At 36.5% G+C, this 27,572-nt stretch overlaps 1 protein-coding gene across 6 annotated transcripts in view; it reads left to right on the forward strand.

Annotated features, from left to right (window-relative positions):
* The first annotated feature begins 997 nt into the window (after positions 1-997).
* Positions 998-27,572, forward strand: part of LOC6577922 (fasciclin-3) — a 102,046-nt gene continuing 75,471 nt past the window's right edge. For 3 of the 6 annotated variants that reach the window (XM_002003817.4, XM_032728714.2, XM_044009318.1), the window contains exon 1: positions 999-2,080. In XM_002003817.4, the coding sequence (XP_002003853.2) occupies positions 2,038-2,080 (43 nt within the window). In that variant the 5' untranslated portion in view covers positions 999-2,037. Of the gene's footprint in view, positions 2,081-27,572 lie in introns of all 6 variants that reach the window. The other 3 variants (XM_015165901.3, XM_015165900.3, XM_015165902.3) reach the window with 3 other exon arrangements.

Consider the following 27,572-nt stretch of genomic DNA (forward strand, 5'->3'; position numbering starts at 1 on the left):
GCAAGTAACGCTGAAATACCCTGTAAATAGCAAACAATTTGAAGTGTTCTTTGCTCTCTATTCAATTATTAACTAAAATTCTTGTGAAACATATTCAGCTCAGTTTTCAATCAACTGAAGGGACTCAAGCAAGCTGCATATGGCATGCAACAGCATGCTATCACTGCCAGCGCTACAGGGTATACATATATTTTTGCCCATGCTTTGGTTTTGGTTAAGCGTATGCAAAAATATGGCCAAAGGGCATTGAAAGCGCGCGAGAGTTTTGTTGAAAAAATAGAAGGTTCGATTAAATTTAAAAGGTTGCTAATGTTATTGGCCACGTGTGTTGCACGCTGCTGGATGACGGTGGCTGGCGGTGGCACTGAGCAAAATGAATATGTTATGTGCCACAATAAATAACTTGGTGGCGCCAGGGATGCCCGCAGAGAACTTGTCATACCATATGCATATTTCGATTGCTGTTCATAATTGATTTAGATGCGTGTGTGTGTGTGTGCTCGATTTGTGATGCAGCTAATCATGTAGGTCAGTTCGCGATTTGTTTTGCCAGTGGACCGAACGCTCACAGCGGGTGGCAGCAAACAAAAAGCAGAGATTATCATGCGACATGTAGATAGAAATGCGGCTGCAAACAAACAAACAACAACAGCAGCAGCAGAGCAGCAGCAGCATGCACAAGAGACAAACAAATTCAAATCAAACGGACAAAAGATGCCACAGTCGATGCCGCAGCTAAAGTGGAACACGACACGCAGCAACAACAAGCCATGGCCTTAGCAACATCAGCAAATGTTGCTAGCTTGGTGCGCATGTTGCCAAGCGCACATGAAATATGTTGCTGGGGTGTGCTGCGCTGCCTGCATATGCGTGTGTGTATGAGCGCTGCATATGTGTGTGCAATGAGCGCGGCGTCGCTGTGTGAGTGTGTGTGTGTGCTGTTGCTGCTGCTGCTGCTGCCGCTGCGTGGCCGTTTGGCAACTTCATCGAAACAGATACACTCAGTCTGTTGGTAACTGTTGCATTCAACGCTTCGTTCGCTCTCCAGCCGAATTCCCATTTTAATATTCGACAACGCCATTTCGTTCGTGTGCGCTGTGCGACTCGTGTTCGTGTTTCGTTTCGCACGCTCGTTTATTTTGTTTGGCTTGACTCGGCGGCAAGTCGGTTCGTTCGATTTCGTCGTTTCTCACCCACACACTTGCACACATATATATAGAGAACAGATACGCGCGCATTGATGTGTTAGTGCGTGTGCGTGTATATATTTTACCGGTAAAGCCGAATACTTAACGTTCCACGCTCAACGTCATCAAATTCATAACGTCATTTCGTTTTGGTAGCGTGCGCTGTGCGTGTGTATCTGTAGAGGAGCTGTTGCTGTCGCAGTCGCAGTCGCAATCGTTGTATCTGTGTCTGTGCCCGTCTCGGCGTCTTGGCCAACTAGTCAGCCGGACTTGCGTTCTATCGCGTTTGCTGTGCCAATTGGCAGTTGCATACAAAAATCGAATACATATATAAATATAGAATATATATAAATATATATATAAAATATATATTTTGTGCCAGAATTTTTGGTTAAAAAAGCGAGAAACCCGCAAAAATATCGTCATCAAATTTTGGAGCTGTCAACAGTGCGCGCTAAAAGTAAACACATATAAAATATACACACATACACATCCACACATACACATATATATACACATACAAAGGCTGCAGCGGCCATAAAGTGTTCAGTGCTCTGCTTCAGCTCAGCTAAAGCGACACATTTAATGCTTGAAAAGTTAAAGCACAACAACAACAACAATAGCAACGGCAAAAATCACTAAGCTCTTTGCCAAATACGCGAGAGTGAAAAAAAGCAAAAGGCAAAAAACAACAAAAACAAAAACCTCAAACATAAAATCATAATAATAAAAAAAACGCCTTGCCAGGGCAAAAGTCACATAAAATACTTATAAAAGTGCACACATAAGGATTACAGGAGCAACAAACAGAAGAAGAAGAAGCACAAGAAGAATCTACAACAACAACAGAATGTCACGGATCGTTTTTGTATTTCTGGCAGCCATCTTAGCAGGTAAGCCAAACTCACAAAAGTTAAGAGCGCGAAGCTCGAGATGATATCACGAGGCAGTGAGACGTTTATTTTTAAGCACTGATTGATACACATACACACACACACACGTATAACTTTTTCTGTTCAATATGCATGTGCATGTGTAGGTGTGTGTGTCACTTTTTTATATAGAAAACCTGCTCGCTAGTAATTTCTATATAAAACATCTAGTAAAACTGGCTCACTGTAAAAATATTTCAAATATGATTGATTAACTTTGAAGTGCTAAAAACTATTAGAAAAAGCTGACCGTATCGTTTAGTGGTCCGTGTCACGCGTGAGTTTGTATGCTTTTTTTTTTTTTTTTTTTTTTTTTTTAATATATTTTGGCGGTTTTTTTCGCATGCTGAGTGACCCGTTTTTACAGATTCTTTTGGATACTTTGCCGTACTGCGCATGCTCGTAGGCTCCACAGCCGACTTCGGCTGAGGCCAACGAAGCGTCAGGCGAATGCTCTGTGACCTTTGTGTGGGCAACAGCTTGAGCTTCGTCATCGCATGCTTCGCATTTAAGCCGGAAAGGTCAAATGTGCCCAAGTAACTCGGCTTTTAATGAAGCCATTGTGTTGCGAGTTGTCTGCTTATTTAGCTCTTCGGCAATAATTAATGAATACAATATCAGGCTTGGAATATTCTGAAAGGTTTTCATTATTATTGTTTATATTAGATATATAATTCGATATTTGATTAATGAGATGAATATTAAATTTATTAAAAATTTATGTTTAATTAAAAGATTGATTTAAAAAAAAATTAATATCTAAAAATTTTTTTATTTCTATATCATATTCATAAATATTTCATAATTATAAATATTTTTAAACAATTTTTATTTTTGGAGAAAGTTTATATTATAGAAACACTTTCTAGCTATCTTTTATTATATGATAATATATTCTGAATACACCATAAAATTCAAATTTTATGCGCTCTTCTTGCTTCTCAGTTTCTTTCAAAGAACAAAACTCGAAAATTATGTCATGGTTATTTAATTCTGTCTTTATAGATCATAAAATTCTAATTCAATTTGAGTTTCTTTTTAAGAAATGAAAATTTTTGTATTTTGTCTTAATTTCTTTTCAAGAAATTCTTGAATTTTTTAATTTTTTCTTCAAGTAAAATTTCTTAATTTCTAATTATGCGGGTCTTCAAAAAATATGTTCTTTTCCCACATAAATCACCTAAGCTGCAATTAACTTTTCTTTTTCTTCTTCTTCCTCTTCTGTTGAGTAGCTTGCATGCTTAGCTCTTAGGCATTCCACAATCTTCAATATTCTGCTCGTAATGAAAGGCTCAAAGAGTTATGTATACAATAAAGGTGCTCATGATACATCCTAGCATTAAAAAGACGAAAGCCTCCTTTCTCTTGGCTCACAAGTCTGTGTGTGGGTGAGTGTGTGGGTATGTGTGTGTGCCTTAAAGGGCTCCATCTACTACTGTTGGCTGGCTTAAATTTACAACTTGCCAGCGCCTAGCAGCCTATTTAATTAAAATCCTTCAATGTTTTGCAGTTTTTTCTTTCATTTTTTTTTTTTATTTTTTTTTTTTTTTGTGCTTCTTATTACGCCACACAAAATTTTGTGAGCCCATGCAGCGAGGGGCGCACATGGCGGCTCCCATTCTCATTAGCTGAAAAGATGCTGCTGCTGCTGTTGATGCTGCTGCTGTTGATGCTATTTATGCTGCTGCTGCTGCCTAACAACATTAACAGAGTCGGGCGGCAGCAGCAGCTGTCTCATTACAGTTAGCCCCCTACCCATCCCATTCCATTCCATCGTATGCTTTGCTCTCCCCCAACCACAAGCCAACTCTCCACTCGCTCAAGGCACAAAACCCCATGAAACACACGAACATGACGTGACTTTAAGACAGACATTTTTTGTTCACGTTGTGCTTAGCCTCTGCCGCAGGCAAAACCTTTCAAATGGCGCCCAGCGTGTGTCGAAAGCTGACAACTCCGGCCGCCACCTCCCGAACACCAACGCCCAGCCCCCAATCCCTTTAGTCCCTTGCCTTGCAAATTGTATGCAAAGCAAAAAATCCGCCGTAAAAACAAGCCAAAAAATGCAACAGCTAAAGCTTCTGATTCACATTCTGGTTCGGTTTCAGTTGCTGCCGCTGCTTTTGCTGTTGCTGTTGCTGCTGCAAGTTGATGCAGCTTAACGCAATGCAGCCGCTGCTCTTTGGCTCTCTCTGACACTTTACACTGAATACTTTAACATTGTTTCGTTGCTTTCGCTTCGTTTAGTATTTTTTTCTTTTATGGCCAAACACACATCAGAGCTGGCATCTTGTAATTATAAATGTTTAATGGGCTGCTGGACGCAGCTCTATGAAGAGCAAGAGCAAGAGAGGGGGAGTGAGTCTGAGTGGGGGAGTGTGTGTCCAGACTATAATTTTTGTAGCCCATCTTTTCCTTAGAAAAACTTGCTGCATACGCGGCGTATTAGTTATGGCACAAAATAGCCAAATGTCAAATGCAAAAGAGAACTTTGCTTGCAACTTATGCATTTTAATGGCCGCAAATTGAGGCATGCCTCTCGCTCGCTACCGCATACCATCACTCTCTTTCTCCCCCTCTCTCTCGCCCTCACTGAAACAAAAAGCATGCGTAGAAATAAATATTTGATAGTTGTTGGTTTGGAATGCAAAACGGCTGCATTTGTTCAGCTACTCTTTTTGGCAGCCTGCTGGAACAGACTTTTGCATGCATTACTTGCTAAGTGATATCGCATCCAGTTTGTGCATGTGTGTGTGAATCGATATCGATATTCTGTTATCGGTATGATTTACCAAGCGAAAACATCAACTTTGTTGAACTTTGCAAGTAATTGAAGCTTATAGAAGAAGAAAATTCTAAAAAAAAAAATAATGTAATAATAAACAGATATATATATATTGATTTTTATAGGAAGAGTTTACTATAGCTTGAAGACAAAAGGAAAACATAAATTTGCGTAAAAAAATTAAAGAAGGGGAAACTAAAGTAAAATCTTTAATTGCTGTTCAAAAAGAGATAAACGGATTTTTTTTTATTAATATAAAAATAATATTATTAATATAAAAATATTTTTATTAATATAAAAAAAATACTGATCAAAAATAATTTAAAAAAAAAAATAATTTTTTTTAATACATTTCAACAATGATTGGCTGTAATAAAAATTAAAAAAAAGGTAATTATATAAAAAATAATAATAACAACATTTAAACTAAAAATATTAAAAAGGTAATCCTTTAAAAAAACTTTTTTTTTTATTATTAAAGATTAATTTTTGAGTAAGCAAAGTAATATAATTATTATTTTTTAAATAATGTCAAAACAAATTTAATGGTGTATGAAAGCCAACAAATTATTTTAAAAAGTAATTTCAAATGAAAACATAAATAATTTTAAAATAAAATCTAAGCCTTCGTTGTATATTTTATTACATATATATTTATATATATATATATTATATACATATATACAATAAAGGTGTATATATATAATTTTTGTTTTTCAATTATTAAATTTTTGTAAGTTTATCTAATATTAATTCATATTTATAAAGTTCCTCTTTCAATTAATATATCTTGCGATCTATATGTGATATGTGCATATTCTTCTCTTAGCATTTCATCGTATGGTAATTGCACGTACATGCTGCATATAAGAAGCAGCACAGGCAGAATTCTCATTCATATTCATAACATCCTCGTTTCGTTAGAGCTTTTGCCTTGCTTTGTGCCAGGGCTTGGACTTGGACGCAACCTTTTGTTGTTGTTTTTTTCGTCTTCTCTTTTTTGTTTTATATATATGCAATTTTTTTTATCGGGCTTAGAAAACAAAATTTTTGTAACTGAAACTGAAACTGGGCGAGTTGAGCAAATGCTGTTGGCTCAAAGCAATTCGCAGGTGAATGGGCTTAAGACAAAGGCTTAAGCGCGCCTCCAGCCAAGCAGCGAGCAGAGTTTGCCCAGTTACTGGTTCTTAACTCTTTTTTTTTTTTTTGTATTTCCCTTTCTTCTGCTACGGCTGCTGTTGCTTCTACTGCTTTTGCTTTATTCAATTTCCGCTTTTTAATTGCTTGTCGCCCATTTTTTCTCATTTTTCTTGACGCCTTTAAATTTGCAGCTCATTTTGTCGGTTGCTTTGGTTCTGTTTTGGATGCCTTCGGTCAGATTGGCAGCGCAGCGATAGCTATTGATTTTCTTTTTCGAAATCACTCACACAAATTGCGGATTATGTGGCACAAATTGGTGTCGTTTTTCCTTTTCGGGCATTTTCCCCTGTCATTTTGAGCGCATTAGCGGCAAGCGGAGTATTTGTTGCAAATAAAATAAACAAATTCATGACTAATTTGCTGAAAAATGACGGAACAATGTCAGCATCAGCATCAGCAACAACAACAACGACAACAAGAACAACAGCACTCCCGAAAGACAACTTTTTTAACATGCATAAAATGCAGCTTTGTGTAACGCTTTATATGTCACTGTGTCGATGTGTATATGCATGTGTGTGTGTGTGGCACAGGAAGTTGGCTATGGTTTGGGCCATGTTGAAATTTTTTGGGCAAAAGGCACATACGGATCGTTCGGTAACGGCTAGAAGCGCGCAAGCGAGAACGTGAGAGAGTGAGAGGAAGAGAGTGAGGTAGAGGTATAAGGGTGGGAGAAGGAGAGGTATGTGGTGCGATATTGACAAAGCGTATGCCAGGCAAATTAAATATAATAGCAGACACAAGCTCCCCCCTTACTTATTTATATGTATGTAAGTATGTACGTATGTACATATGTAACAAACAATGAAACATTCGCGAGACAATAAAGAAAAGTTGGAAGTTTGTCAAGAGTGTGCGTATGCGTGTGCGTACATCTGTGTGTGTTAGCCTGTACCTCCTTAAGTAGAGCACAGTTTACAGTTGACGGCTTACAGTGAGACAAACTTTTGATCGATTTGTACGCATTGTCTGTATGAGCACGTACCGGAGCATTTGTACTAAGAGCTGAATAAAAGAGAAAACTTTCTTGTAAGTACATCAAATGATGAGAGAAATACAAGAACTGACTTACAGTTCGAACTGTAGGCAAAACATGTACATATACATATATAGTAACTCTAATTGGTAGTGCATTGACTAGAGGCAGTTGGGAGTAGATGAAGTTTACAATTCACATATTAAATATATGTACTATTTTTAAGAAATCCCATAATCTGTTAGCTCAATTTACATTAACTTATGACTAACTGTCTCTCTAGAAAGTATTTATCCAATTACATTATGAACTAGTTCTACTTGCAGAGTTTTTCTTTCTTTCATATAACATTTCTTTTATTTATAGATATATATATATTTTTAAAAAATATTATTTGTTCTAGTCAGAGTAATTTGCACTTTGATAAGGTTTTTGGCTTTTGATAAAGTACTCTACTCTACTCTCTCATTGCTGTTTACTCACAGTACTCAACAGTCACTTATGACTCTTTTATCTAATCGTGAAGTACTGAAAAGTATTCATAATACTTACAAAACTCTCCTAATACTCATATGACTCACTTATCTAGTAGCTGAGTACTCTTAGTGTGCGGGATTACTCAGTTGTTCTGCATCTGTTGGCATCGTCTATGATATATGCTAGCTACAGTCTCTTATGCTCAACTCTTATGCTCATGCGCACATTCTTCCTTTTCTTCTTCTTCTTCACAAGATATTATAGAATACTGCCCAGTTAAATAAAAGTTTATTTAAATTTCTCCATACTAAACACTATTCATGAATACACGATCAGCTTCCGCAGTCACTTATACTATATACAATTCCCATACATGACGACCTAATTCAGTCTCACGTATTGCTATTTTCCACGAAATACTTTATATACACTTGATAACAACAATAATTGCAACTAAGGTCGAGTATATATGCGTATGATATAAAAATAGTATGAGTCTATCAATGATTCACAAGCTCATATTCGATTCACGATTCAAGTCGAGTCGCCGCTCGTCACGCTCGACTCAAGTCGAGTTGAGCTCGTCACAGTCACGCAGAGAGAAAACAGTTTTTTCTCTCTCTCTCTCTCTCTCTCTCTCTGTATTTCTCTTTCTCTTGCCCAGTTAGCAATTGCAAGTTATTGGCTAGAAGTATTTCATTTGGCAAACGGAATATTAAAAACAGAAAAAAAAACTGTTGTTAGTCATGGATACGGTCTGTGTTTTCAGTTTGAATGCATTCACAAATGCCATTCACAATCGAACACAATTGATTGTATTTGTTTGCGCTATTTCGTGTATGTGTGTGTGTGTGTGTGTTGGCTTTGATTTAGGCCACGTTTACCTGATAACACAATGCACCTGTGCAACAACAACAATTTGTAATTTCCATTATTATTGGACGCTTCTCGTTTTTGGGGCAGACACACACGCACACACACACGCACACACACGCACACACACACGCATACATTTAACATATTTGTGTACATTGATTTTGTTGTGGTCGCATTGGGTAAATGCGATTAGATAAGCTTTCTGCCAGTGGAGCTCTTATCAGTATCAACATTTTGTGTAACAGACACGCATACACACACACATACACACACACACACATACACCTTGTGCGCTGGCAGGTTACAGATAAGGCCAGTTTATTGTGTCATATATATGCGTAGATCTGTCCATATGTGTGGCATAATTCCCAAGTGGCCAATGCAATTTGCTTTGTGCGGTAGAAATTTCAAAGTTTCAACATGTCTTCATCTAATCGACCGGTGTGCCGCAGCTCTCCCTCTCCCTCTCCCTCTCTCTTTCATAGCAATGCTAATTAGTTACTGTACATAATATGATATTGGCTGGCCAAAATCTCTTTGCTCAACCAGAGTTATAGCAGATTCGATTTGGACAAGCCGCTTAAAAATGTAATTAAATTTTAATAAAAGCCCACAATATAGTAGCCACATGCCACATGCCGCTTGCCACATGCCACTTGATGCTATTGTACAAATGTCAAACTGATTAAATTTTAATCAATATAGACAATTTGATTATTTTTCTATCTATTCTGTGACATGACTTGCTAAATGAATCATTCAGTCGTACAATCCATAGCCGGACAGTGTGTGGGAGGGGGCGGTCCACATAATTGTTATTTCACAGTGTGGGCACGGCTTGTGGCAGTGACATGTAGCATGCGGCATGTAGCATTTCGAATGCATTTTTGGCATATTATAACACAATTAGATGTGCAATTTTAATTAAATTTACATGCTCAAATGAGCATATACGCATTAGAGCCCCGCTGCCACGCAGCCACGCCTCCCTCTCGGCGACCCCTGGAGCCCCGTTTACCTTTCTGCCAGAATGCGAAATAATTGAAAATAATGTATTGCTCTTACATTGCTGTGAATTATAATTAATAATTATTTCAAAACAAAATGCTTTTGTCCAAACAATGAATGGCAGAGATAGTAAATATAACAACTGTACAAATAACCGAGCATAACTTTAAATAAATATTAATAATATTATGAATAAAGATATATACATATAGAAATATACAAATAAAATAAAAAAAATAGTAGGCAATGGGTTGGGCAGATCTCCATAATCCCTAGAAATTAATTTAATTATTGAATATCACAGGAAGTGCACATACATATAGATATATGTATGTATGTAGATATATAGCTGACCTATTAACAAAAATACGAATGAAATATTTTAAATAGGTGTAAAAATGCTAATAATGGAATGTTATGTTGAATGTTAAAGTTAAGAAATGAGTGATGAGCAATGAGTAGTGTAGTAGTTAGTGAGTAATGCATTGAATGAGTGATGAGCAATGAACAAAATGAAAAACGATTATTGAGTATTGAGCAGTATGAGTGATGAATAATGAATAATGAATAATGAAAAATGAATGATAAGTGAGGAGTATTGAGTAATGAATAATTATTAATGATTAATAACTAAAGAGTAATGAGTTATGAATAATAAGTAATGAGTAAGGAGTAAGGAGTAATGAGTAATTGATAGTGACCAATAAATAAGGAGTAAAGAGTAATAAAACCAATAATGATTAGTGAGTAACAAATAATAAACAATGAGCAACAAATGCTGAGTAAGGAATAATAAATAGTATATAATAATTATGTATAATAAATTAATTATAGTGAATTGCGAACTATTAATAAGAAATAAAATAATAAGAATAATAATGAGAAATTTCGAATTAATAATAAAATACTTATTCAAATATAAATTGTGAATTATTAATAACAAATGAATAAGAAATATGAAATAAATAATAAATAATATTAGTAATTAGAAACACAATTGACCAGGTTCAAAGCCAATAATCCTGAGATATGAGAACTATACAAAGCTGTTGCTGTACAAAAACTGTAAAATTTCTAATTCAAGCTAAAGCTAAAATGACAAATAGCCGTTGCCCAATACCATTTTCTTTTCTAAAGAAGAGAGAATGCGCTTCACTAAAACGTGTTCTCGAGCTTTGCAACACATTTCCACATACAGATTATGTACATATCTATGTATCTATGTATGTATGTATGTACATATATATATCATATCACACCTTCTTCAGCTGTTGCTAGGTATGCAACCGCAGCTTGGATCGCCCTGTTCAAAGTTCAAAGACTCTCGCTACTTCCCTCTCTCTTTCTCTCTCTCTCTCTCTTTCTCTCCCTCTCTCTCTATCTCACTCGCGCCCTTCACGAGTTATGGCATGTTCGTCTTTAGTATATTTTATTATATTTTATTTCTCTGTTCAGCCTCACCCAAGCACATGTTTACAACTTGTACGTGAACAAAGCTTCTGCGTAGCTTCCCTACCCCCGCCGCACACCCGCTAGAGGCAGCTGCTATCTTTCATATCTAAATGCTAAACTTTTGTGTAGCTCATAGGTACACAGTCACACACACATACGTGGAGCAACTTGTATACTGAGTCAAACAGTTGCCAAGTTGTTGCTCACGAACCGGTTCCTCAATTCTGCTCGACTAGTTTCCATTTTTGTTCATTATAACTTGGCGCTTGTTCTCTTTCTACAACTTCTTGTGTTTCTTCTGCTCGCTCCTCTTCTTCTTCATCTTGTTATTTCTTAAACATTTCTAAAGCTATTTTCAGTTGTGGTTTCTTGATTTTTTTTCCATTTTCAGTTTAAGTTGCTTTTTTTTTTTTTTTTAATTTGCCACAAAATGTTATTAGACCTATATTTCGTTTGTTTTCTACTGTTCGCTCTGAAGCGTGAAAAGCGTAGCAGAAGCACGCACACATGCGCAATGATTGCCACACCACACATTTCTGTATGTGTGTGTGTGACTGTGAGTGTTAATCATTTTAACTGTTATTGCTCTGTATTGTTGCTGCACTTATTATTATTACTGTCCATTATGTTTTGTTATTTTTCCATACATATTTTTTTCAAGCTCTATGCAACTCACTCTATTTGTTCTATGGGTGTTGGCCGTCCGTTTATTAAGAGTGAGCGAGAGAGTGCGAGAGCGAGCAAGCGAGAGCGCTTGGAATTGTTAAAAGTTAATTATTTGTGTTTGTATTGCTTGCACGTTGTATTTGTACAACTTTTTCGCTGCTCCTGTTGTTGTTTTTGTTGTTGTTTTTGTTTATTTCTGTTCTGTTTCGACTTTTTTCCATGTGAAAAAAAAGACCCGAAAAAAAAGAGAAAACCCAAACCATCAGGGAGTCAATTTCAAAGTTTCGACAGTTTGGACAGCCGCATATACACTTGTGTTTCATGCACTGTAAATTTAGCTGAAATGGGGCATATTTGTTGCAGAGATTTTCAGACATATATCACATTGTAGGGGAAGTCAAAAAACTAATAGTGCCTGAAATTGAAATCTAATGTCTATCTTCCAATATTAATAAATTATTAAACAAATTGAAGTCTTGTTGATCCTTTCTTATGATTCCCCACAGATCGAGGAGAAGAATAATATGATAACCATTTATAGTTACTCTATAAACCCAAAACTCTATCCTTACCTAGCTTCATTGTATTGCATTGTATAGTCTATGAAGCCCTTCTGTAGTGCTCCAAGTTCCTATTATTTTATTTTATATATATATAGATATATGTGTACAGTATGCTGTAACCCATTTTCCAACCATGACCCGACTCTGACCGACACACAGACATTTTTGTTGTTGGTTATTTATCCAGTTATTGTGCTAGCTTCCTCTTCTTTCACACACATAGAGAGACAGAAAGAGAGAGAGAGAGAGACATGGACACAACTAAAATACATCGACATAATTAAAACCTTTGTAACTGGCACTTGAGCTGCGGCTTTGGACTCAACAGCTAATGTCTAAATTGTTGGGATCGCTGTTTGTCCTGCAATTAAGGGGACGGTGACAATTTTGCTATGACATGACAGCAGCTCGTTAACTCTCGCTTGTGGCACACACACACACACAGAGAGAAAGAGAGACACAGACAAAAATTGACAATTTAGCACCAGCTTGGACAGCGTGTCGAGTGTTTGGTTAAGGGGGGAGCAAAGGGGTTTAAGGGTTGCCTTCTGTGCTCTCGCTCTGTGTCCGCAACTGTGCAACAAAAACTGAGCATGTCCGGCCGCTGCAATCACTGCAATCTCAGCGCCTTCGAGCCGAGACTGGGCCAATGTTTAATTTGATAAATGTGCCAGGTTCGTGCGAGAAAACAGTTGTCAGCTGGCGTGTTGCTACTGGCACTACCAGCGGCTCTACAACTGCCTCTACCAGCGCCACTACCACATTCACTGTCACTGTTGCAGCCACGGGCACAGCTACTGCCTCTTCCACTTACTCATTTATTGGCCAGACAATGAGCCCAGTTGTTCATTAGCAAAATGTCTGGCTGACTGAGCGAGCAAACGACTTTTGCTTCCACGGCACCGCTGCCTCGCTCTTCACCCCGTTGCCGCTCATTCAGATTAGGATTGATGTGGCCATATTAACGTGCCTGACACTTTGCATGCAGTTTTGAAGTGTTTGGAAAATTGTGCAAAATAAACGAAATGAGGTGGAAACTGGCTTGGCTAATGGAATGCCAGAGCGACAGCAGTTGCACCAGGCTAATGAAGTCAATTAGAAAAAGACAGCAAATGGACAAAGCGCTGAATTTGGGAAGCAAGTGCAGAGAATTCGAATTGCTAAAAGAAGGAAGGAAGAATGGGATCATGGAATGAAACAGTTGAGAAACATATTCAAAATGATACTGGAGTGGAGAGTGGAACAAATTGAGAATGAAACAGTTTGACAGCGGGACCACTTAAAGGTTGTATACGAGCATTTAGTGAACAACTGGAATGGAACACGAATATGTTGAAACCGTGCAAACAAAGCAGTGCAAAATTGTGAGTTTGCTTTGTAAATCCGTAAAGATTTCTATCAGCGCACTCAACACACTTCAGTTCGGTTTCTTTTCCCTTGTCAAAATACGCATAGTGTGCATTAGTAAAGCCCTTCTCAACGCTTAGCCCTTATCTGGAGCACATAACAGGGGCTCGACGTCAGCAAACGTAAAGCCCAATCCGATCAGAAAACCGTCTGTGCGTGACTAGTCCAATACATTCCGAATGCAAATGCCAAAACTGACCAGCCCCGAACACCGACGCCAGCTCCCGTGCTCATAAAATGAAATAAAAAAGAGTTTCTTACCTTGCCTCCCTCTAAATACAAAGCATTACGGCCTAAATGAGCAGCAGTAGAGTAAACTTTCGAAGAAAAACGTATAAAGTACATAGAATTAAAATTAAATTTAAATAAATTTCACGAGGCACGCACGTCGAGTGTGCGAAAGGGGGAGGAAAAGTGGGAGAGAGAGAGAGAGAACGGGTGAGATTTTCCCTGACATAGACACACGATTTTTTTTTTATTCTACGAACAAGTTGGGGGGGCCTGTTGTATTTTTTATGTAATTACTTTCTAAGTGAGCGAGTGCGTGAGTCAGGCAAGAAAGTTTTTTAGCTTTATGGCGTTGTGTTTTATGTTTATTTTGCTTTGTTGTAAGCCTGACAGCAAACAGCTGAAAGTTTTCTAGCTGCCCGCCTAGCTAACGCAAGCCCCGAATGCCGCTCGTAACTTATCGCTTACTGAATATGTATATATATATATATATATATATATGTATATACTTTTAATGCCAGACAAGTATTTGCTATTTGCTGATAGTGTTGGCCAGCCCGCAACTTAATCATTCAGCTTTGTTACCAACCTGCAAATAAACAAAAAAACAGCGCAAAAATTTGCTGCTAAAAAGCAGGTGAAAACTATTTAAGCTCACTCGCTGATTAATTAGCGTGGCCTGGGCGTGGCCGAAGATAAAATATAACTAATTAAGTCTGCAATGTACAAATTATGTAATTCCGAGATAGATAATGATATTTATAGTAAAGTTGATAATGTCTCGGGGTAAAGAAACCTTTAGCAAAGTTTTTTTTTCGCGTCAATGCAGACTTTGAACAATTGCTAAACATTTTGGTATAGATTTTACTTTCTATGTATTATATTTCCTATTATTATATATCATGTATGTTGGCTGCAATTTCTATACAAGTTCGAGCTGCTTTGGCTGTTAGCCAGTCAGCTATTGCCATATCCAAGGGGATGCCTGCCTGCTTCAACTTTTAATTAAGTTAATTTTTTGGCACTTCTTCCACTTCAAGGTTTTCACATAGAATCGTTAAACTAACTGAGATCGATCCCTTTTGCAGTCTCAAAAACTATTTCCTTGGTTTAACTAAATTTTAGCTGCTCTAAGGCATTCGCTTGTATTTCGCTCTTCACACCTAACTTTGTTGATCCAACAGTTTTTCAATTGCCTCAGCATTTCCACTTAAAAGCTTAACGCCCAACAGCTCAGACATTTTAATTGCCTTAATATGAATTCGAGACTTGAATTTCGTTTTCATTTTCATTTCATTTGTAGGGCGTTTGCCCTTCAAGCACTTTCACTTCATAGAATCGCACTCACAATGAGTTCTCATATTTCGGTAGCTCGAAGCGTTGGAGTTTATCATCTAACTAATTTCCACATTTAATTAAGTAATTCAACGTACAGAATTAACATGCAACAGCAACAAAAAACGAGGTAGAAAAAGCATAAAAAGCTTTCTGAAAAATATATTTGAAATACAGCAAAACTTTCACCTCGCCTCAGACAGAGACAGGGAAACATCACAGAAACAGCTGTAGATGGAGCCATAGATAGACTTTTACAGCTTGAGGATTTTTTTTTTTTTTTTTTTTTTGGTGGGCTTGAGTTTTGTTGTGTTACATAAAAATATGAAATAATAAGAGCGAGTAAACAACAATGCGACAATCTGTTGGCAACTGCAAAAGCGAACATTCAGCAAAGCAAACAAACAAACAGAATCAACATTTACAACAATTTCGCCGAGCTGACAATGGGGGCAGCGCAAATAAAAGTAATTAAAATGTTTACAAATTAAATACATTAAATGCAAATTAAGTGCAGCTAAAGCGATTTTTCTTTTTTCCACGTTTTTATTTTTTATTTTTATTTATATTTGCATATGCCCGGCGGCCTCTTTAAAATTTATTGCAGAAGTCAGCATATGCCGAGCATTTAATGTTCGTTACCAAATTTGAATAGTCTTTTCATTAAGAATTATTATTTAGAATAATTGCTTTTCGTTTACTATTTTATTTTAATTAATTTTTTGTTTTTGTTTTGTAATTATGCCTATCAAAAACGTTTGTAATAATGATATAATAAAATGCTAATAAACAAATAATTGAAAAATGATTTCATAATCAAATTATGAAAATTATTTAACACATATTTCTGCACAACATAAATATGTATATATATATATATATATATATATATATATATATATATATATATATATGTGCGTGTATTGTTTCATATTGTCATTACCAGAATGCGAGGCAAATTATTTCATAAATTTGTGAATAGATTGCAAATTCGATTAAATATATAATTGTCCAACGTTGCACAATGCAAATGCGGAATGTGGCCCAACTTAATTAGGCCCCAAATAGGGCTTTGGTCGAAAATCTTTGGCAAATATATGCGCAATGCACAATTGGCCAATAATTTTAATTGTGCATGAAAATTGGGCTCTAAATTTATACGAACGCAGTGATTCAGTATATGGTGTGCTACATTGGTGGCTTTGTTAGTCTTTGACTCTTTAAGAAAAACTAAAAAATAAAGCCAAATAATTCGCTTCGATTGGAATTAATTTTTGAAGAATAATTTGTTATTTTTTCGCTTTTGCTTAAATTACTTTTAATGAAACTCGTTATAAAAAAAAAAAAACAATGAATTATTAAAAAAAAAAAAAAAAAAAAAACTGTAATCATGATACAAAAATTGAAAATAAAATTTAAAAAATGTTTAATTTTCAATAAATTTGTTAATCTTAAAAAAAGAAAATACGCTGCAAATTAAATTAAATATATATATATATGTATATATTTTATTATATTCTACTTTTTTTATTAAAATTTATTTATTTAATTCATTTAGTTATATATCAGTATATTACATTATATAATTAATTATATTTATATATTTAAAATATAATCAGCTATGTATATTTGTAATGTGAAAACTTTCTAAAAAGCTTACAAACTATTTCAAATAAGAAACTTAAATTGAAAACAAGATAATATATAGAAAATCCCTTGAGCAACTCTCGTTGTTGTTTTCCTACTCATTGCCCTAATGCGCGCTGTGGCAGCCCGTGATATTAGTGTTGCAAAATATATGCACTCCACAAGTTGCACGCACACACATACACACACACACACACAGTTGGGGCACTGTCAAGTCAACAACTTGAATAGCAACAGCAACGGCAACAAGAAGAAACAACAACAACAAACAAAAATTCAACTGCGACTCGCAAATGGTTTACAACTTTTCCGCTTAACTAACTTAAAATCGAATAAAGTGAGAGGTGACTCGACTGTTTGGCTAAAAAAACGACGCCGACGAGTAGGGTAGGGGGCGTGTGCCTTGTACACGGACAGCCCTCAGCAAATGGTACTAAGTATCTAAATTCGATTTGGCTGCACTTAAGCGCGCTGCAGTGCGGCGCTTAAAGTTAAAGCGACAACAGCAACAACAACAAATACAACTGTAACTGCCGACCCACTTTGGCCGCTCAGTCAGTCAGCCAGCCCACTTGAGTGGGTCAAGTAAAACCTTTTTGTCAGCGATAAAAAATGCGCCAGCTACAGCAGCTGCAGCAGCAGCAACAACAACAACAACTACAACAACAACAACAGCAACAGCAACCACGGCAACCAAGTCCAATTAAACGGTTGCCATTGCCCATAAAGCGACTTACTTGAGGCCCGAACGCGCGACTTCTGCCAACGAGTTCTCCAAGTGGCTTTTTGGCGGTTTTCTTGGTTTTCCTTGCATTTCTCGTTTCGCATACCCTATGGGCATTGCGAATGCTTCAGACGAAGCGTACAGAACCGTTGGGTGTCATAGCTGTTGTAGCTGAGAAGTAAAGCGGATATAAGTTTGTAGCTGGGAGATGATCTTATATTCCAGAGTCTTACGTGGAATTTTATAAGGACTTTAAAAATCATATTTCAAAACATACATATAATATTATTCAAAAATATAGATACATAGATCTATGTATATATTGAAGTTTATTTTTTAGACTTTTAAAGACAAAAAATTGGACATACAATTTATAAATGTTTTTTCTTATATACAGCTCATAGATTGATTATTGCTTTATCAAAAATGGGGCTTACTCAGTAATAACACTTCAATAACGGTCATAGACCTATTATTATCTTTATACCTAGAAAACTATATATGACAAGCCAAAAGTAATGTCTAATTTTTTTATTTTTATTTTTAAAAACATTTTTTTTTTCAGCTTTATGTTCTTTAAAAATTTAATAACAAATATAATTTTTTTTTTTTTTTTGCTAATCAAAATTTTATTTTTCAATGAATTTAAATAAACCAAAATATCTTTGTTGAGTTTTAATCTATATATACTTTAAAAGAATTTCGTTTCGTTACAAATCGTAATTTGAAAATATTTTTAAATTTATGAAAATACATTTTATTTTATTTTCTCTATTATTATTAAAATAAATCTTTTTTAATTTGTCTATATATAATTTTTCATTTAATTAAATTATCTTGTTAAATTTTTACTACTATATTATTTTTTAGTTATCATACATTTTAATAAAATAATAAATTACTTAAATTTCTTTAAATTAACATCCATTTAGAAAAATATTTCTCAAGGGCAACTTCTAGTCGCAGCACTCGCAACGCCTTTTGGCAGCACTTTTACGTGACTTGATTCTTTGGCTGTTGCCCATGCCGTGCCACGCCCATTTTGGCAGTTCTCATTCTCATAGTTACAACACGGCGCTGGCCATAAAAATGCATAAATATTGCGGTCGTTCGTTTGGGTCAACGCCATTAAGTATTTTTCTCTTTCTCTCTCTCTCTCTCTCACTTCTTTTTGAGTATTTCGGGTTTGCCTTTTGTGTGTCTCACCCGCTCGTCTGTTCGTCTGGCAGTCAGTTTTTGGCTTCTCATCTCTGGCATTAGTGGAGCTTACCCGCCCCATAAAAATGGGAATGAGTAGGAGAGAACTCCACTTTAATTGCCACTGCATGCAAATTGCGCAATCCACTTGGCCATTCAAATATCAAAGCCACAAAATCGAACAAGTTTCCACTTCCATGCGCATTTCGCTGACATTGAAATTGTCGAATCATATTTATGAATGAAATATATGTCGTGTGATTCACAGGGTAAACACTCATCGCTCGAGGCGAACAATGTATTCATGAATACGCGAGGTCCCGGTTCGGGGCTGCGGCTCAATTGCACTAATTGAACATGATTCACTGAGTGCCCCTACTCTGCCGCCCTATCCTCTCACTCTTTCACACTCTCTCACTTTCTCGCTCTCCCACTCTAGCAAATGTCTCTAATTAAGCTGAATATTCAAATGAGTCGTTAGGAAAGTGTTTCTGCCGATGACGTTGCCTTTGGCCTCACAGTGCTGCATAAAATTTGCTGTACGCTTAAGCCGAACAGCTTTTGCCATAAATAACCTATCAGTGTGTGTGTGTGTGTGTGTGTGTGTGTGTGTGGGTTTTGGCTATTTGCTGGACAACTTTCGCAGGTGTGTTAGTGACATAATGCATCCATGCAATTGAAGAGGTGAGACTTGTTTATTATGATTGCCAAAGGTATGTGATTAACAGCTAATTTGTGACATTTCCGAAAAGTGTGAGAAGATTCGATGTCAATGCTATAGAGGCTGAGACGGGACAAAGAATGAGGGAAAAGAAACCAGCTTGCAGGCAAGAGCCATTAATTGCATGTGATTAAGGATGAGTCGAAAAGAGAGAGAGATAGAGAGAGAAAAGACAGGTTTCCTTTTATAGAACATTTAATTAGCAGGAAATTGTTTGTAAGCTAATCATTGTAAGTAGTTGAGAATGGGACGACAAAATGAAGTGCGAAAACTAGTTTTCAGCTGCAGGCAATTACTTGAAGGCAGTTAAGGATAAGATGGAAATAAGGACAAAAAAGAGAAACAGCTAAAAGTTTTTTTTTTCTGTTGCACAATTGGGAATACATTAGATAAATGTATAGAAGATTATGAAATTGTTAAAAAATAATAATAAAATAAATATAATAAATAATAATAATATAAAAATCATAACAAAAAAAATAAAAATATAAAAGATAAAATATTAAAAATAAAAAAAAAAAAAATGTTAAAATAATTGAAAATGTACAAAAATAAAGCTCATTGATGATATATTTCACTATATAAAAATATACACATTCAAGTACAAAATAAATTTAAACACTTAAGCAAAAACAGCTCATAAATAAAATACTCAATGATAAACAATTTCTCCATTTAAGTATAAAATAAATTAAAAATATAGATAAGCTTAAACTAAAATGTATATACATATACTTAGTACTTACTAATACTAATTCCCCCTCTATCTCTCTCTTTCTCTTTCCAGGTAAATAACCTAAAATTGTGTCATGCAACGAAATGAACTTTGAAGGCTCACGTAAGCCAGGGCCATCTCATTTCTATCTAGCAAAGCGTTAAAACTCTCTAGAAATACGCCAAACAATTTATTTATTTGAACCGTGAACCCGGCAAAGCGAAAGTTGTCCAACGCCCGCGAAGAGCCCACAAATCTTTTTTGATGGCTGCAGGGAATTTCGATGCGCGGCACGCCTCGCACTGCCAGCCAATAAATGTCACTTGTTGGTGCGCTACCGGAAAACTATTAAAAAAGAATTATCACCTGGTGTGTGTTAAGGAGAGAGAGAGAGAGAGGTGGGCAGCTAGAAGAAGAAGAAGTAGGCGTCGTGTGCTAAGGCTCGTCTGAATGTGCCGCAATTAGAAGATGCCACGCACTCGAAATCCCCTTCCCCCCCAGAAAAAAAGAAAGGCGCGCGAGATAGAAAGAAAAAAAATGTGTAAACAAAACCAATTTTTTTTTTGTTGACACTCGCGCGTCAAAACGGAAGCAAATTCGTAAACAAAAGAGAATGAGAAAATGAGAGATTTGAAGAAAAGTTTACGCTTTCATGATTTTTGAATAATTTTGTACGTAATTTTTTTTTTTTCTGATTGTTGTTTAAGTTGATGGCGTTGACAGGCTCAAATGTTCGGCCTGTTGACAGCTGTTGGTGTTGCTGCGGGCGCACACTGGGAACGTTTGGCAATGGAACACGCGCACGCTACATGCGTGCCACAACATTTGTTTATGCTGCAGCGCATGCAACAGCTCAGGCAACGTGCAACGTAAACAATGCGTAGTACAGACAATAGGTGGGGCAAACGATGTGTGTACATGTGCGTGGATGTATGTGTATATGTGTGAGTGTGTGTGTGTGTGCTTGGTTAAAGAACAACAAAAACAATTGCACGCCCCATAATTAAAGCAAAACAAACGCATAAACTGTGGCGGGTGTTAAAAAGGGAAAGGGTAGAGGGAGGGGAGGGAGAGGTAAGGTTAACGCCATAAAAATCGAATCACGGGTGTCTTCAAAGCGAGAGCAACTTGTACAGTAAACACCTTGAAATTGTTGTTCATTAACAGGAAACGGTGTGCGGGCAATTAACACCCGGCCCGTGCTGAAAGCGCCAGAAATAGTTTCAACTAAACGAAATGCCATTCAATGGGATTTACGGCAAGCATTCACTCCACAGAGAGCCCAATTGCAATTCGATTACAATCAACTGCAATCAATGCCAACAAAAAAAGCAATAACAAGTGCAACAGACACACACACACACACACACACACACAACATACACGTAAATGTCAATGGCCCCACTTGAACTGGTGTGCGTGTGTGTGTGTGTGTGTGTCTGTTTGGGGGCGTTTCCGTGCGCTGCGATGCGGCAGCCCGCCCTTGTCGAGCCGTCAAATTGTTTTCCGGCTTTTGTTTTTCACTTGGTTTGTTTTTCTTCATTTTTTGAAGTTTTTTTTTCGGTTTGCGGTTTTTGAGTTTTGCTTTGATATGGCAAATGCGATTTTTCTTTTTTCAGCTTAAGTGTGTGAGCCTCGAATTGCCATAGCAATGTGTGGGCGTGGCACACAACTGCATTCCACTCTGATTTCCTTTTTTGGTCTACTTGTTCCATTCAATTCGCCAACGAAGAGCTTAAAGACTAAATAAATCTATCAAAAATCAGCTAATTGAATATTTGTGACAGAGACAGCGGTAGGGGTAGAGACAGTTGCAGGGGCAGGGGTAGGGCCAGGAGCTGTTGCCCAGTGAAATCAATTGACTTGCAACGAAAGCGCACCAATTGAAATCAAATGTTTTGTGGTTTGAATCAAATCCACAAAATATATTGTTTACATTTTTGTTGTTGTTTTCGTATGTAACACTGGCATAACAACATGAATCCAATGACAACAATGCGAGCTAACAAGTGTGTGCGGCGGAGGATAGTGATCGACTAGGACATATCCTAGATTGAGCAAAAAGTTGATATGGGAATATTAGAATTAGAATATTTTATATCTTATCTTATTTATATCTTATAGAGAGGGAGAGCAGGGTCACAAATTGAGGATCTCAGAAATATATATTCGGTTTATAACCATTTGATAAGCACACTGGAAACTATAAATATTTAGCTATGGCTACTTAGTCTTATAGTCTTAGTCTTTTTGTAAGCAAGAAAGCAGAAGGACCCATAGATCTATATCTATATATATATATATATATATATATATATGCTATATATTTATATAAATAATCACCCACATAGTATATTTGATATTTGATTTTTTATTTTTTTTATATTTTATTTTTAAATTATTTTAAGTCTCCTGCTCTCTCTTTTAAAATTTACATGGCTAAATTTTTAATCTCATAATACTCTCACTTAGCCACATTTCTAATTGGTAACTGGGTATGATACGAGCAACATGCATTTCGAATCGCTGTTGTTGTTGCTGTTGCTCTTGCTGTTGTATGCTGTCTGTTGTTGTCTGTTGTCCAGCTGGTTTGGTCAGAGCCAAGCCACAATCTGTTGCACACATGATTTCATTTTTATTTCCTATTAAAATCCCATAAAAATCTAACACAAATACTCGCAGCAACAACAACAACAGCAACAATAACAGCAGCAACTAACGGAAATATGTCAGGCATGGAAATTGATTCTAGATTCGCAATTTTTCGGATAAATCCCTCAATAAGCCGCACTCCACCTACACAACACTAAATTCGATTTGCGGTCTGCTGTTGTTGCTTTAATTGATATATGTGATTTCCAATTAATATCAAATGCAACAACGAGTGTCGTCCTTGTTGCAGTTGTGTGCATTTGTGGCTTTAGCATCTGGTAAATATTGCCCACAATTGATTAGTTGTATATGTGTTATAAATTCATTTGCTAGTTTTTAGCTAGAGATTCATTGGGTTTTGTTGTGCACTAAAGTAGTTGCTCTTCAAAGGTATTTGCTGGCGAGTGTGGTAAATAAGTGTATGTGAGAGAGTCTGTGAGTGTGGGTGTGTGTGTGTGTGTGGCTAGGTTATTATTATTAGGATCGAGAATTCGAATTGCAGCTGTTGCAATGCATAAGCTAGTAGCATTAGATTGGTAATTTAAATAGAGAGCCATAAATGTTATGAATATTTTCATGTATTAACGTAATAACGTAATGTAATTAACTCTGAATGTTGTGTGAGTAAGGGCAGGGCATATGTTGAGGTTGAGGATTATAACTTAAAGTATATTAGATGATATCGGAATATTTCATTGGTATAGATATGTTGAAGATCGCAGATCTTTAAATGTAATGACCAATGAAAAATAAACTTGCTTTGAGTATAGGTTATGTCTAAGCATCCAAGATATTTCGTCTGACAAATTGTCAATAAATATGCATAGACTATACAAGATCTTTACTTGGAGTGCACGATAAGAAAGATTTGAGTTTATGAAAGGTTGACTTACTTTGAATATATCATAGAAGCTCTAGTCTTAAGTGCTAAATACCCAAGACATTTCATTTAACATCCACAAATATGCAGGGACTATCTCTATGCCATATCAAATAGGATAGATTGGGTAGGCTAGCAGGAAGTCAGCATAGATATATTGAAGATTAAAGATCTCTAGTTGCTTACTTCTTTTATCTCGGAAAGATCGTTAATATCTGCCCAGCTTTCGCTTGGCTCGCTCTCTTGTTTGCTGTCTTCGACTACTTCTCAGCATTCCAATTCCGTTCACTGCAAGTTCTCAACTCAACACATTACCTGAATTCAGCTGCATTTCATCATAGCTGGAAATTCCTAGAGGCAGGCCCTCTTGATTAAACATTGTGCATTGCTTTCTTTATTTTCATTGATCAGCGCCTCTTGGTGGGCCATTGATAATCCCTTCAGTATGTTGCCAGACTGTCGTAGCTAAAAATACAATGGATTGTGCCCATCCTCTGCCACGAAATCAAAAGCATCTTAAGCCGTAGCATTTGCCAGCCGTAAAGCTTCCAAGTATAAACATGCCGTACGGCGACTCCAGTTGCTCCGCAGGCGGCAGCCTCCATCTGGCGGTGCTTGCAACCAATTTGTTGGCCCTTTGTGTTCATTATTCTTCATTATTTGTATTTTGATTGTGTTTTTCATTATTTTCTTTTTGCTCTCTTCTTCTTCTTCTTCGCACTGTTATTGTGTGCCCCACTCCGCCCAACATGAAGGGCTGCTCCAAGAGTTGTATATTTATTGATCGAACGCTTTGTTACACATTCGAGAGGCATGCCACTTGGCCGTTGCAGCAAGCTGACTAGCTACTGCCAAACTATTTATTATGCCCTAATTAGTCATCTAGCTGGGAGGGGCTGGTCCGGGCTAGTAGGGGCGTACGAGTGACAATTGTATAAAGCATCTATGTGTTGTTTCTCTAGCTGCATCTGTAGCAAACGCCCCGGCCTCTTATCAGACGCTGCCAAGAACGTCAGCCTCAACGTCAGTCGCCGTTAACAGTTCCGCTCTGGAACTGCCGGAATTGTTGCTTCGATAGACAGGCACAGGCACAGGCACAGCGGGGGCACCGGCTGTCTGCTGTATGCTCTGGATTCTCATAGTATTCAAGCTACCCTTTATCTCTCTACCTCTTCCCCTCCGTCTCTCTCTCTCTCTCTCTCACACACACGCAGTCTGTATCGGTGGGTGCTCTGGTATGTTTCATTTGCTTCACAAGTGGCTTCAAGTGCGGCCGCTGCTGCTGCGGCTGTTACTTCAGCTTCTTTTGCTGTTGTATTTGTACTTTTTGTTGCATTCTGTTTATGCATCTTTGTCGTCTGTCGTTGCATAGTTTCGTTCGCTTTGTTTACCCATCAATGAGAGCTGACAAGAAACATGCGACGACGCCCACAACAAACGAGCATCCAGTTGTGATTGTTTTTGTTCTCGGGCATTGTTGTTGCTGTTGTAGTTGGTGTTGTTGTTGTTGGTGTTGTTGGTGGTGTTGTGGTAACTCAGCTGCCAGCTCAATTTAATTTGCCTTAACATTCATTCCTGTTTACTTCTGTGAACCGCTCTCTTCAGTTTAATACTCGTTTCATTCGTCTTTTTCCTCATTTTTATGAATATGTTTATAAAATATATCCGTTTTGATTTGACGACTCGCTGATTGAAATGGGTTAACAAGATTCATTAGTCCGCTTTGCATTATTCAGAAATCAATTGAATTTCCTGCGCTCAATCAACAAAACTTGTTTCGAGGCAACGAAGCAGCCGACTGTGAATGATATAGATAGGGACTTTAGGCAAGTGTTAAGCGAAGCAGCAACAATTTTGAAAAATTAAAACTCTAAAAAAAAAAAAAGAATTATTCAGTATTGGAAAAAAAATCTCTCTACTCGAATATTGGATATTGCTGATAGTGTTAACAGAGAAAATCTATCATATACGTATCAGTTTTTACATCAAAATATTGTAGAGCTCTAAAATTGATTTTTGAATATTAAAATCCTAATCATATGTTAGATGAAAGTGACGAAAGAATAAATCTACAATAAATGGAGCTTATTGAAATATTGTACCAGCATAATATTTTCTTAGGAAAATTTTCATTAATTAACAATTTTTCGTAGAAAAATATTGCATAGGGAAATAACTAAAAATTATTACAAAATTATTATAACAATTCAAATATTTAATGAGATTTTAGATCAAAAATATTTTCTATGACTTTTACATCAACTTAGGAAGGCATCAAATTTAACAATTGTTTGTACTTCCATACACAATCCACTTGAACCAATTATTTTAAGCCCAAAGTACTCCAATCAGAGTCATTACCAATTCTGGAAACTAAATCAAAGAAGCCTAATAAAAAAATACCGCGCTAGATGACTAATCAAATTCTTTGCCCAACCCAGAAATACAAACAATTCTTGAGTATAGAAGAAAAAAAAATGCCTTGTCAGGTTTTTTTCTTCTTCAAAAAAAAAAAAAAAAAAAAGTACAGTTATACCAAACCCCAAATTCCGGTCAAATGAGTTCAAGTTCTTTATTAACGCTTTCCCAAAAAAAGAGAGAAAGACAAAAACAGCAAAAAGCGTAATTGTGTTCATTTGCTTGCGTGAGTTCATAATTAAGAACTCAACAAACAGCAATTGCGCAAAAAACAATAATAAAGCAAAGCAAAAAGGTAAAATACGCTGCATAATAATTATGAGAAAAAATAAAAGTAACTAAAAAGTTGAATTAATTATGAGGAAGAGCAAAAAAAAAAAAAAAAAACAAAAAACAAACAAACAAAACACACGGAATGTGCAGAAAAATATCAAATAAAAACAAGTAAAATTGTTGCAATCGGGTGCAATCGACTTCGTAATACCCGTACTAGTCTGAAACACAGATCTATCTGACTTACTCTGCCTCTAAAAGCGTAAGAGCTACAGACATAGGTACAGCCACAGATATACCACGCCCATATTCCAAATTTTCCGATTTCTTCCTTGACTATAGACAGACAACAGACAAAGCATGTCAAATCTTCCACAAAACCAATATACCCCATTTTTCCATGTCATTTAGCAAGCATAAGAAGAAATGAAAATAAAGTACAAACAGAAGGCATTTGTATGGGTTTCTTTGAAAAATATTTCTAAAGCAGAAACCGCATCTAAATTCAGTATTTATTTTCTCAAACAGTGCCAGCCAAAAGTTTACAGTTTTCATTGGCATTAATCAAGTCGCAATTAGCAGCTGCCAAAAGTTGACACACCCACTCTCTCTCTCTCTTCCCATCTGCTTCTCTCTTCATTTCGTATTCCTATTCCTCTTTTGTATGGCTTAAATTGTCGCTGAAGGGCAATGGGAACGTGACAGTTTGATTGGGACTCGAGACACATGTGTCTTTCACCCACTGTGTGGCGTTGCTATAACTTGTGGACGAAAAGTTCATTTAGATATCGATTATGCTATAAATAGATGGAACAGTGCGAAGCTTCTGTGTCCATATGTATTTACATAAATTAAATATGTATATAATTACATTTCTGTATTTATTTCTGATTTGTAACATATTGTAGACCAATCTGATTTGATTTGATTGATTGATTAACAGACTAAATGTCAAACATATTCAGTAATAGTTTACTACACAAATTGAGCGATTAAGTTGCTTACGAATTACAAACAGTTGACTGAGTGAGTGATTGATTGAGTAGGTAGCTGATTGCCTGACTGATTGACTGATGAAGTAGCTGACTTTCTTATTGTGTGACTAATTTAATAAACATGATTAACTGAGCTAATTGATAATTGAATTGATTGACTACCTGATTGATCGCCAGAATAATTGATTGAGACTGACTGACTGAATGATTGACTGACCGATTGATTGTACGGATGCTGCATAGCAGAGAATGTGGCAT

Source organism: Drosophila mojavensis, unplaced genomic scaffold, assembly GCF_018153725.1.
Source record: "Drosophila mojavensis isolate 15081-1352.22 unplaced genomic scaffold, ASM1815372v1 contig_49, whole genome shotgun sequence".
Lineage (NCBI taxonomy): Eukaryota > Metazoa > Arthropoda > Insecta > Diptera > Drosophilidae > Drosophila > Drosophila mojavensis.